This window comes from Lissotriton vulgaris, chromosome 7, assembly GCF_964263255.1.
Source record: "Lissotriton vulgaris chromosome 7, aLisVul1.2, whole genome shotgun sequence".
In the NCBI taxonomy this organism is placed as follows: Eukaryota; Metazoa; Chordata; class Amphibia; order Caudata; family Salamandridae; genus Lissotriton; species Lissotriton vulgaris.
Window position 1 is genome coordinate 119,916,844 of NC_141695.1, and position 12,842 is coordinate 119,929,685.

Here is a 12,842-nt window from a genome sequence, read left to right on the forward strand (position 1 = left end):
ACCACCCCCTTTTCTGAATCATTTTTGTCCACCATAAGCGTGGAAGGGTATACTCAGATGTGAGTCCCTAGCTCATTGCACCATCAGGATTCAAGCAAGCCGGGCCGAAGACGGCTGAAATGCCAGAAACCGGTCCCCGGAAGCTTGTTTCCTTCCCAGTATAAGAATTGGCTTGGTAGTTTGGTCTGCCCTGTTCCCATGATGCACTGGGCCAGGGTCAGACTAATTTGCATATAGCCAAGTTCTGAGCTGGGATGGTGCAGTGAGCTAAAAAACGGTGATGGATCAAGCCCTGATCTTTGGACTGGGTAAGAGTGGTCTGCTTAATTCAGACACTCTGTTCATCACCACCCCCTTTTCTGAATCAGGGTGCTGAGAAGGGCAGAACCTTTAGCCTTTAGGCCTCAGCAGGTAACACTCCCTATAAGCACAGATTTGCCGCAGGAGTTTGGGATGTGGGAATACAGAGCTTACATAAACCGAAGAATAGCCGCAGTGGAAAACATAACACCCTCGGCGAGAGATGATTGGGGATAGGAACACCATGGCCTGGTAAGGACCTCTCTCTTCCCTAGGTTTGCCAATAAATTCTGCAAATGGAAAATGTTTGGTTCCCAAATCTGTTGCTAGCCTACAGGGAAAGCAGGACGTTTCCTGCGAGTCAAACACTGTTTCTTTCCGTCAAGAACAACTGACGGACGGAATGCTGAACAATGTCAAACATTCAACCCCAATCACAAAGATCTTGGTTTAATCCATCGATTTTTTGCTCCCTGTGCCATTCTAGTTTAAACCCAGCTATATGCAACTCAGTCTTGACAATGTTCCTTACGGGAAAAGTCCAGATCGAACTGCCAAGCCATGTGCACCCTAGACCGGGAACTAGCATCCTGGGACCGGTTTCGGGATAACACCCCTCATCAACCAGGCTGGCTTGAATCCAGCAGCACTTACTGGTAGGCTCCTAAGACAATCTTTTGGATCGATACAGTTATTTATAACGCACTGTATACAATTAGTTATGAACAAATTAAGAATGGCGCCCAGTTCCTTTGCAAGGCCAGAAGAGCGAGTTAGTATTAGTCACATGCCAAATATCACTTAATCATTCCGGATTTGTAAATCGCAGCTTATCACCTGTGAGGGTATCAAGGGATGGGGTCTTGGGTTGGGGGGGATGGGGGTGTAATATTGCTGCTGGGCACTGTCAGTCAAACAGCCAGGTCTTAAGGTAATTTCTGAATTCTTGCAGTGTGGGGGGGGGGTCCTGAGGTGGAAGGGGGGAATGTTCCAGGTCTTGGCGGCAAGGTAGGAGAAGAAGTGGCCGCCTGTCCTACTTCGGTGATACCGAGAAGTGTGGGACAGGGAGGCGGAATGCAGCAGTCTGGTGGGCTGGTGGAAGCTCAGTCTGATAGGATGTTCCTAAGTTGTGTAGGGCTTTGTATGCAATGGGTCAGCATTTTGAATGGACATCTCTTGTGTATGGGGAGCCAGGGGAGGGATCGGAGGTGCAGAGTGCTACGGCTCCCCTCAGGAGGTCGAGGTTGAGCCTAGCTGCTGCATTCTGGATAGTTTGTAGCCTGCTTAGAAGCTGGGTGGTAACACCCACGTAGAGGGTGTTGCCTTAGTCCAGGCAGCTGGTGATGAGGGCCTGGGTGACTGTGCGTCTGGTACTGATGGGTATCCACTTGAAGATTTTACAGTGCATGCATAGAGTGAGGAAGCAAGCTGAGAATACGGAGTGTATCTGTTTTTTTACGGTGAGCCTGTTGTCAAGTATGATGCAGTAGGGGCCGTTGTTCCCAAAGATGAGAACCTCCGTTTTAAGTCGGAGGCAGGTGCTTTACATCCAGCTGGTGATGCTGGACATACACTTGGGAAAATTAGCTTTGGTTTAAGCGGGGCAGGCAGATAGGGAGTGTATGAGTTGTGTGAGATCTGTGTATAGGATGATGCTCATACAGTGGGCTCTAACCAAGGTGGTCAGACGGGCCATGTATGCGTGGGAGAGGGTGAGACTCAGAGAGGAGTTTCGGGGAACTTCGCTGATGATGTTCTTGTGGTCCGAGGTGTAGGGCGGGAGGCGAACGCTCTGTGTTCTTCCAGTGAGGAAAGATGCGATACATTTAAGGGCATCCCCTCGGATTCCCAACTGGTGGAATCTATTTAGGAAGCTGTGGTGAGATACTATCTAATGTTGCAGAAAGATCGAGCAGGACAAGGGCTGTGGTGTCCTGCTGTTCTAGAGGGACCTGATATCATCAGTGGCTGCAACTAGGGTGGTCACCGTACTGCCGTTTGATCGGAATCCAGATTAGGAGGGGTCAACAAGGTTGTTGGTCTCCAGATGGTCGGTGAGTTGGTGGTTGATTGCTTTTTTCAGAACTTTAGTCGGGAAGGAGATGGGCCAGTAGTTCTTGACTTCTTGTGGGTCTGCAGAGGGTTTCTTAAGAAGGGGTTTGACCTTCACATGTTTCCATTTAGCTGGGTAGGAGGCTGTAGAGATGGAGAGTTGAGGATTTAGGTGAGCTCTTTGCTGATGTGGTTGTTCCCCACGTTGAGCATGTGATGGGGACAGGAGACTCTGGCTGTCCCAGACTGGATGGATCTCATGATTCTACCCTGCTCAGACACTTCTATTTGGTGTATATTACTGTACTTTCAAGATGGTATCCTGATTACATCTTGCAAAGGCACACACCTTCACCCAAATGCCCCAATGGCTTCACTGTGCTACGAAACAGCATAAAGAATTATTATTTTTTTATTTTTAAAGACTGCAAACATTTACCCATTGGGTATCTTGGAGCTACATGTCTAAGCTATTACTGAAAACAAAAGTATCTTTAAAGCTGGTATGATTTCAGCAAACATTTTTCAGGGGGGAAGTTTAAGAGGAGACTATTCCACAGTCTAGCCGCCCTGTGTTACTTTACGAATCCTGCGGACATTCACCAGGGAATCTTTCACAGGTTGGGATTTAAAAGGACAATTTATTTAATAGTGGACTGGGTCTGTTGTCATTTAATGCTTTTGTTAAAAGACACAATGTTTTGAAACAGATGCTCTAAAAAACTAGGAGCCAATGAAGTTTGGCTGACTGAGTGGGTGGGAGGAAATCTGTCTTTCGGATGCATTGTGCACCAATTAAAGTTTTACCAGCCTAAATGGAAAAACAAGATAAATGTAATTGCAATTATCCAGTCTCGCAGAAATAAATGTGCTTATTACCTGTGTATGTTGCTAGTGATCGAAAAGGTAGATAATCTGTATAAGGATCCATAATTGGCATAAACAGGTCTTAGTCACATCTTTACTGTGTCCCTTAATAGTTAGGCCAGAGTCATGCTTTAGGCCTAGGGTTTTTTAAATTTGCCACTGGTACTGGGAGGAGCTACGCTTAAGCTCCAGCCTCCGCAGACCTCCGTCTTCAGCCAGATAATCCTGTTATATATCCTGCTCAAACGTCCAACCTCCGAGTAGATGAACTGATGCCGAGTCTAATGGTGCAGACCCGGGAATTTTATCGCCCCGATTGACGGAGTTGTGTTGTGCTTTGGTTTTCGGCCTAACTCAACCTGTGAGCCGGGGCCTTGAGTACTGGCCCAGCCGGGTTACAGTTGAACAACATTGGCCCAGGGTCTGGTCTCTTACAGTGGAGGTTATCCTGGCCCGATTTTGATGGCGATCATTTGGTCTAATTGGTATTGAAGGAGTGGTGACAAGACTCGCCTGTGGCCGTGGGGTGGGGGTCCCCGTCCCGGCGACCCGGTTTCTCTGTCTCCTGGGTCAGCCGGGCTGGGGCCCTCGCTCGCGGAGGCAAGATACAGATCGAAGCCTTCTGGCTGATAAAACACCCTCCGTTGCCGTCCGCTCCGCTCCTGTCTACTTCCCCGGAGTGATCTGGCGTTACGGGGTGCACGTCTTTGTTTGATATAGAACGAGCGGAGATGGAACGGACGAAATGTGAGCCGTCCTTGAAGACCGTACTGGCCGCCATTGGGGCACTTCATTTGCATCTGGAATCCATGGCTCACAAAATGATCGCTAAGATCGAAACCGGGCGTCTGAGTCCGAGCTCTGATCCATCACAGGAACTACAACGAACTGAGTCTCCCACGATATACATGGTAATGGGGGATGAGGGCCCCGTGCAGGAAGAAGTATTGATGCCCTTGATTAGTGTGCAAATGAGGAGTCGCGGACTTGGCTTTTCGACAGGAACGCAGCATCCACCATCGTTACCGATAGGAGTAGATCGATTTTGTTCTTTACTCCTGGAGACTTCTTTTAATGACTATCGGAAGGCAACAACGTCTTTTCCCTCCCCAGCGATTTTATTACATTCATGGCGGAAACAACAGTTGGACTTAATGTCGGTGAGGGGATCCTATGTGTGGCTGCGGTTTACAATGACTCAATGTTTGTGACTCGTCCCAGACTGCACTTTATCAAGTTCAAGTTCAAGTTCAAAAGACCTTTATTCGAATTTCATAAAATTCATAAAAGTACCGAACACAGCAAAAACACACATATACATGTAATACAGACAATTATATAAATAGCGTTCCATGATAACAAAGTAATTCATACAGTGATTGAGCAGTAAATTTCATTTTCTTATAAAATTTTACAGTAGTATCATTGTGACTAGTTTCTGATTTCAGGGACTTTCCATTGTCTTGCGTGCACGTATGGCTAGTCTTAAAAAAGTGCTAGTGCGAAAGGTCAGTTCATCGGTATCCAGGGTAAGCAGCAACATATAAGATTCTTGAAGTGTGAGAGGTCTAGGTTTTCTAAAATATGAGGTTAAAAGCCATTTGATATATCTCACATAAAATTTACAGAAAAATAGAAAGTGCAGGTCATCTTGAGTGCTTATACCATCGCAGTTTAGTCTGCCCTGTTCCCATGATGCACTGGGCCAGGGACAGACTAATTTGCATATAGCCAGGTTCTAAGCTGGGATGGGGCAGTGAGATAAACAACGGTGATGGATCAAGCCCTGATCTTTGAACTGGGTAAGAGTGGTCTGCTTAACTCAGACACTCTGTTCATCACCACCCCCTTTTCTAAATCGTATACCATCGCAAGGGCATGGAGTAAGGTCTGTACTATGTCAGTACCCCAAAGGAAAAGACAGCAAAAATGTCACAGTTCCAGCCCTTAAACGAAACAATAGAGATCGCTCCCAGTTTGACATAGGGAGGGAAAGGTAGGGCGGCAGAATTTGCATACAGAGACCATTTCCTATGTATTTCTTGACCCTTGATTTCTGAAATTCTCTTCCTATGCGCCCATTGCGATAAAGTGCATAAAGTGCTTTTTGTACCTCAAATTTATCCTTTGGTTCAATTGCCATTGGGTCAGTGATTTAAGAACTTCTTTAAACCAAGGAATCTGCATACCATATTCACAATTTAGGCAGTCCTTGATGATATTTTGTGTAAGGACAGCAGCATCATTCCTCCAGATTCTAATCCAGAAGAGAGCTGGTCTTGCGTTGATAAAATCACTTATATAGGGGAGGTTAAGTTCATTATGACAAATAAAATCAGAAGAGGAAATCGGTGCACCCAGCACTTTTCTACAGAAACGATTTTCCTCTCTTTGGATACAGATGCTGCTATCCGATCTTCAAACTTCAGCTCCATACGTAGCGACAGGTGAACACTGTAATTTAAAAATCTTTACAATAGCCTTTGAGGCACCAATTTTCTTTGGACGGGGGAGACTCAGAACAGAATTGTTGGCTTTCGAGAACTTGCTCGTGGCGTGGGCCAAATGCCCACTCCACAAGCTGTTCGCAGCGAAAACCAACCCCAAATAAGGAAACTTATGAACAGATTCTAGTTTATCCGTTCCAATTCGAATTGTACTGAGTTTCCTTTTGCCCGGCCCACAGGACATAATAAAAGACTTTTTAAAATTTACTTTCAGGTCCAGTCCCTCCATAAAATTTACAAAACTATGTACAAGCAGACGTAGAGCATTAGGTGTGTGTGCCATAAGGACAGCATCGTCTGCATATAAAAGCACAGGTAGGGGATTGCCTAGAATTGTTGGGACATCAGGGGTGGCTTTTTTTAAACAATTAAACAGGCCATTGATATAAATGATAAACAACAGGGGTGCTAAAACGCACCCCTGTCTTACCCCCTCCCTATCTCAATAGCTCCCGAGACCTCTCCGCCCATCCCGATACGTACCCGTGCTTTCAGGTCAGTATGGAGATAGGCTAAAAATCTAACGAGAGTGGCATCAAGGCCATTGGACAGGAGGACTGCACTTTATCAAACTCCCTTCGTACTTTGAATCTTCTGGGGTTGCGATGGTGTTGCCATTTAGAGTTCGCACGAAAGATCGGAAGGGCCAAGGATGAGATTGTTTGTCTAGATTGGATTTCGGGGCTTTGGAGGACACGGGATTTGCTACCATAATGCTTGTGGGAGGTTGGGCGGTGCTTAACGTCTCCCCTGTTCTGTACTGTTTATAACTACTGAATGTCTTTTGTTTACTAAAGGGGTTGTTCGTTTCTGGCCGTGGGGGTAGGGAGACCGGGAGCCTGTATGAAACTCTCCTCCTCCACTCTTTTATGTTTTTAGAATTAGTTAGTTGGGGCGACAGGCACACTGCTAGTTTGGGTTAGGCGATTGCCATATGCAGGGGTGCAGGGTGGGGGTATGGGTCTATTGTTTTGTTTTTGATTTCGTTTTTATAGTTTCATTTTCTTCTACTCTTTCTTTCAGTTTCCTTAACAATGTGGGGTATTATTCTGATCTAGTTTATATTCTAATGTCTGGTGACCGTACTTCATTTAATTATCCTGATTTATAGGTGGACAGGATCTGAGGGCTTGCGCCTACGTTGGGTTGTATATTGAAATGTCGTAAATCCTGTTTTATAATTATTAGCGCAGGCGTCTCAGCTATTCTTTTATTGCACCGTATTTATCCTGTTTCCTTATACCTGCTCACCCTATTATTATGTTTGAATGTATGGCACCGGATATATCTGTTCCTTTTTCTTGCTTTTAAAATAATAAAAAGATTTACAAAAAAAAAAAAAATTGCCACTGGTGTGGGCTGCTGGCCAAAGATGCGGGCCAGAATGCGCACCTCCACATCATTGTACGGCAGAAAAGCATAAGACTTTGTCTTTCCTCCATTTAGTTTTAAACAATTTTGAACAATCCACCTTTGAACATAGGCAATTTTGTAAATTGGCAGCCCTGAAAACTGGGTTACCATTTATAGCAAACTAAAGTTTTGTATTGTCCACATACATTAAAAATGTTAAGCCAAAGTTTTCCATCCATTACGCCGGGGGAGTCATATACAGGTTAAGTAAAAGAGGAGACAATACCCAACCTTGGGGAACACCAATCACAGGTAATACCCCTGAAAGATTGGAGCCCGATCGGTCAGCAATATTTGAAACTAGTTCAAGGCTGTGTCATCGATACAGCTTTCCACCATGGGTTGAAGTAGCAGCCGGTGGTATACGGTATCGAATGTAGCTACAAATCTAATAATATCAGGGCCGCTGGTACATCACGATCAGAGTAGAGCCAAAGGTCACCTAACACGGCTACAACTACACTTTCTGTGCTACATGCAGCACGAACATCTACTTTGGTCGAGTTACAATTATGAACAAGAAATTATAACTGATGAAATACTTCTCACTCCCAAACCTTTGCCATGGAGGGGAGCTAGGGCACTGGTCTACAATGATCCAAAGTCTCAGGGTTAAGAGTTGGTCAACAGTGGACGATCCTAGCTTTCCTCGGATCCTAGCTTTCCTCGGATCCACTGGATCTTAGCCCGGATGGAGAGAAGACTTTACAACTAATTAACTCCATTAACTTGAGAGTTAATTAAGAACTCTGTATGTACTTCAACCAGGAGCAGGTCACCCTTTGATTTAGAAGGCCTTCTATTTTTTTAATTAAGGTTAAACATTCTTTATAATTCAAATCTTTAAATTGACTTAATTTTACAGGATTCTCCATGCCATCATTTCTACAATCAATAGGTTCATTAGGAGTTTGATGAGATGTTAAGTAAGTTTAGACTCAATGACTTGCTTTTTAATATATATTTCCATAATAGTTCGCCTTCGCAGCTTTGATCCCATTTTTGTATTCTCTATTGAATGAAAGTCAGAGACATTTTGGGTTATCCTATCCATCACGCTGCCATTCTTGCTTGAGCTGGCGGAGCTTGTCTCATATCCTTTGGCTCCTCGGAGAACCAATTCTTGGTTTTGCGGTATCCTTGCTTACATGTGTTCTTACTAGGACACCGTCTTTCCGAGAATTGTTAAGAAGGGCATTAATGGTATAAAGAAATACCCAGGTTCCCAAAACCCATCACTATCAGTCAACGTCTCCTCAAAGACAAAGGATAGAGGCTTTGTTATTTAGAAGCCTCGAATGTGTCAAAAACCTAGGAAAACTTACCTCAGTTGTCTTAGGGATGTGAGAGGCAAATACCCAGCTAACGGGAATAATAGCACAATTAGTCCATGGTGCTTCAAAAGGAGGATGAATAGGGTACGCCAAACTTGTCACAAAGTAATATATGTGTGGCTCTATGAGTAGGTTGGATCTTAAAATCAAACATCAATAGCAAATTGCTAAACCTCCGTTGATCACTATCAGAAGATGCATCCAAATGCATATTAAAATCAGTTAGTGGTATTTCTGGTATAAACGATGAGATGAAACAATGAGATGGAACTTAAGTGACAGTTCAATCATTCAAGTGATGTTTTAAAATGAACATTTAACCGTCTATGGCAAAGTGAAATGTGGCACACGTGATGTGGCTAAATACATTTTTCTGTTAAAGTGTCCAAACGAGCCTGAACATCAAACCTAAATATCTCAAATTTTAGGGGTTGTTTAATAATCATGGCTAAATCTAAATATGGCTGATCTAAATCTTGTTCAGCAATCAGATCTCCAATATGATTGCTGATTGCTAACCGCTGATAGGGCATTCGACAGGGCTCCTTTAAAGCTGGTCATAACTTTCAGAGTTAGATTCAAGACTACAATAATTATGACTGCATGCTTCATTATCCAAGAGAGCAACTGAGTGGTTAGTAGAAATATGTTAATATGCCCAGTTGTCTTAAGAATCTCTGCCCAATTGTTTCCCCATTAGCCCAGGTTCATACCTCGGTCATGGTGCATCTCAGGGATTGATTACCGGATATGATGCTCTCTGCGGAGCAGCGTCTGTGGCTACTGGATGTGGCCTGGGCATGGACAGGTGCACACAGGCTTGCCTTTCGCACGTCACTGACGCCAATGCAGAAGTGGCATACTTAAATATTAGCCCAGTGAGCAACTAGAGTGTTACATAAAGTGGCAACTACAACAATACTTAAGATGGCGGATGATAAAATGGAGCAAGCAGGAAGTGACGAGCATGCAAAACATCATCCAGGAGAAGCATTGAGGATTGAAAACCTCAAAACTCTCTTACATCTTCTGTATCAAACATTTGAATCTTATTTCGCTGAAATCAAAGCAATGCAACAAAATAAATCGAACTCCAATTGAATATGTCTATTTCAGCGCTATGGGTCTTCTGCTACCACGCGCCTGAACTTTTACTATATGTACTTTGCCAGACACTCAGACATTGAAATCTGAACAAAAACTGCAACACAGATGCTAAATAAACTGAGGGGTGGAGGGATCCGAGAAGGTCAACACTTCAAGATCAGGTGGTGGGAAAAAAGGAATGCAGAAGCAAGATTCATAAGGACCAAGATTCATAATGACCAAGAAACAATCAGTGAGATTTGCAACTTACCCAAAGACAACATTTTCTCAAAATAATTTCTTGTCACATTTCTGCAGCAATGTTTGAAATACTCCTTCGAGGCTGCACAATCGTCATCGGAGTAAGACAGCTACCTCCTCACGGGCAACAGATCCTGAAAAAGAAACACAACAGGACAATAGTGGTTTGTATTCTATTACCATCCAGGTTAAGCCCATCAATCACACACACTAGAACCATCATTGGCATTATACTAGGGGAGTTGGTTTAGTTTGGTAAAGTCACATAGGGTTGCAAGGTAGAATCTAAATCCAAGGGATGGCGTGTGAGTAGGGATAGGGAATTGTGTGAACAAAGCAGGTCAGAGAGAGGGGATACACCCCGCGTGATGACTTTTAAAGCTGATGAACCATGTTTAAGCAGAGAATCACAACAAGATCGAAGGCCTAGAGCACATAAGTCCTTCTATCAACAGCAACAAAAACCACATTTGGCTTCAAAGTTTGTACTTTATTCGCACCCTAGAACATCAATATTTGCATTGATGATTTTAAAAACAGGCGGAATGATACGTTTGTGTTTTCACAAAACTCTACAACAATTTCCCTACTTCTGACCTGAAACTCCAGTTAAGAGGCAGTTTCGATTAATGACTGTTTGGAAATTCATTTAAAACCTCACGATTGCCTAAATATTTGTAATTTACTTCCATAAAGAATCTATTGTATAACCTACAGACATTAAATAGGAAAAAGAGCAGCGGAACCTGCTTTTGGGTTTTCAGTTTGGCAATGAGAAGGGTATAGTGGGAGAAGTTCTTTGCCCAGTGGCTAATGGCAGCAGGACATTGTAGCCGCAAAACAGGAATGGTGTGCAGACATCTGGGCAGCATGTGTATTGAGACAAGAGGTCTTGGTCAGCTATGCTATGGATACAGGTAAGGTGAATTGATTCACCAGAAGACCGTAAGATTTAATAATCATGGAAAGGCATGATAGATAGATAGATAGATAGATAGATAGATAGATAGATAGATAGATAGATAGATAGATAGATAGATAGATAGATAGATAGATAGATAGATAGATAGATAGATAGATAGATCGATCTCAGGTGCTTTTGTTGCAGAAAATGCAGTCGCATAAAAAACAATATTTCTAAGGGACCAATGAAATATGTGAAACATTTCACAAGTCCCTGCGAAATGTGTGTTGTACCCGCATCATGATAACTCCAAACGAATAAGATAGATCTGATCATTCTCGTCCTAATCGATGCCTACTGTTGGTTGAACTTTGGAGACAACATCTTCAACAATCTCTTCCTTCTATAGAAAGAATCTAATTTTTAACAAAACAAATGTTTTTTTCTAAAATTTTGCGCTCAATTAAAAAAAGCAGTATTTCCTGTTCTATTTAATACCCATAAAGAGAATAGCCTAGTATCCACTAAGTTTCCTCAAAAAATATTTTTCTGTTTATAAAAAAATGTTAGACCTGACATCTTTGGCGTGAGTTCTTCCCCTATAGTTTGCCTCTGCTACCTGGATTTGTGATGCTATGCTGAATTTCGTTTTGCTGGTTTAGATGTATTGGACACTCTGCCACTGCTAATCAGTGTCAGAGTGTAAGTGCTCCTAAGGTAAAATATCATAGTTGATTGGATATACCTGACTGGCATATCTGTATCACCAGGAAGTCCCTAGTAATGTGCACTGTGTGTGCCAGGGTTGGTGATGCCAGATGCTACTAGTGGTTCTGCAGCGCTGATTGCGCCACCCACATGTGTAGCTTTAAAATGGTGTCTCAGGCCTGCCTTTGCCGGCCTGCCCGCAGTCTCTAGGACTGCCATGTCACCCTGGTCAGTGTCCACACTGACTGGGCCTAACCCTTCCCTTTTTGTGCACATCAGTCATCCCTATGGAAGGCCCAAGGTACCCCCCTGGGCAGGATGCAGTGTATGTAAAAGGTAGGGCATGTACTAGTGCAGGTACCATGCCATGGTAGTGAACAACAGCCATTTTATGTGCTCACTGCTGCAAGGTTATCTTGCTCCATAGGATAACATGGGAGAGGCTGGGGCCAATGGCTGTCAGCCTAACTCCTCATAGGAACAAGATAAGACATGAGTGTTTCATATCCCTGCGCTCAGCATTTAATAACCCATCTTTTGTGAGGGGTGGTTTTTAAATCCTGAGTGGGAGAATAGTACTTTTAGAGAAGTCGCTATTCTCCTGTCTAACCCTCCTGTGTGCCTGGGTATGGTTGGGGATTGACTGTCTGGTTTGGAAGTGACAGGAGCAGGAAGCCCCCAGGGGGTTAGATGAGTCAGCCCTTTGATGGGGTGCTGGTATTAGCATCTGGAAGTGAAAGGGGAGGTAGCACCTGGAAATAGCTAGGGATGTGCCTGGCTGCCACAACACAACACCTCCTGCTGGGTGGCTGACGACCCTGCCCCTCTCCTTGAAAGGAACCAGGAAGATCAGATAACGAAGTGCTCCACTCCACCCAGATCTGGGATCAGACAAGGATTCAGGGTCCAATGCACAAGGAACTTCAAAGGACTTCTAGAGACTTCAAAGGACTTCAAAGCCTTTTGGGGTATAAGTATAGGACCCCCGTCCCCAGAAAATCAGATTCTACAACAATCAAGAAGGAACGTCGGCTGGAAGAAGGACTGAAGAACTGAAGGAAGATTGCCTTGCTGTGTGCTCTAAGGGCTGACCTGTTGTGCTAACCAACTGAGCTGAGGAGAAGAGGGACTTTGCTGTGTGCTGTGACCCTGCTTGAAACCTACAAAGACTTTTGCTGTGTGCTGTGTCTTGCTGTGAATCTCCAAGGGCCTTAGAAGAGCTGGCCTCCTGTCTGCAACCCAGGACTACAAAGGTTGCCCCAGAAGAAACTGCCGTGTTCGCTAAGATCTGCTGTGCCCTCCTGCTTGCCTTGCTGTGTGTTCCTGGAAGCGTGGGTTCGATCTGAAGAATCGGAAGAGATCGAGTGTGGGGCGCGCTGGCTGTTCTGAGTGTCTAGGAGTGCCGCGCTG

At 44.1% G+C, this 12,842-nt stretch overlaps 1 protein-coding gene across 2 annotated transcripts in view; it reads right to left on the reverse strand.

The window, feature by feature from the left end:
- Positions 1-12,842, reverse strand: part of LOC147700968 (uncharacterized) — a 70,022-nt gene that overhangs the window by 23,027 nt on the left and 34,153 nt on the right. For both annotated transcript variants that reach the window (XM_086929795.1, XM_086929796.1), the window contains exon 2: positions 9,831-9,954. In XM_086929795.1, the coding sequence (XP_086785921.1) occupies positions 9,831-9,843 (13 nt within the window). In that variant the 5' untranslated portion in view covers positions 9,844-9,954. The remainder of the gene's footprint in view (positions 1-9,830; positions 9,955-12,842) is intronic.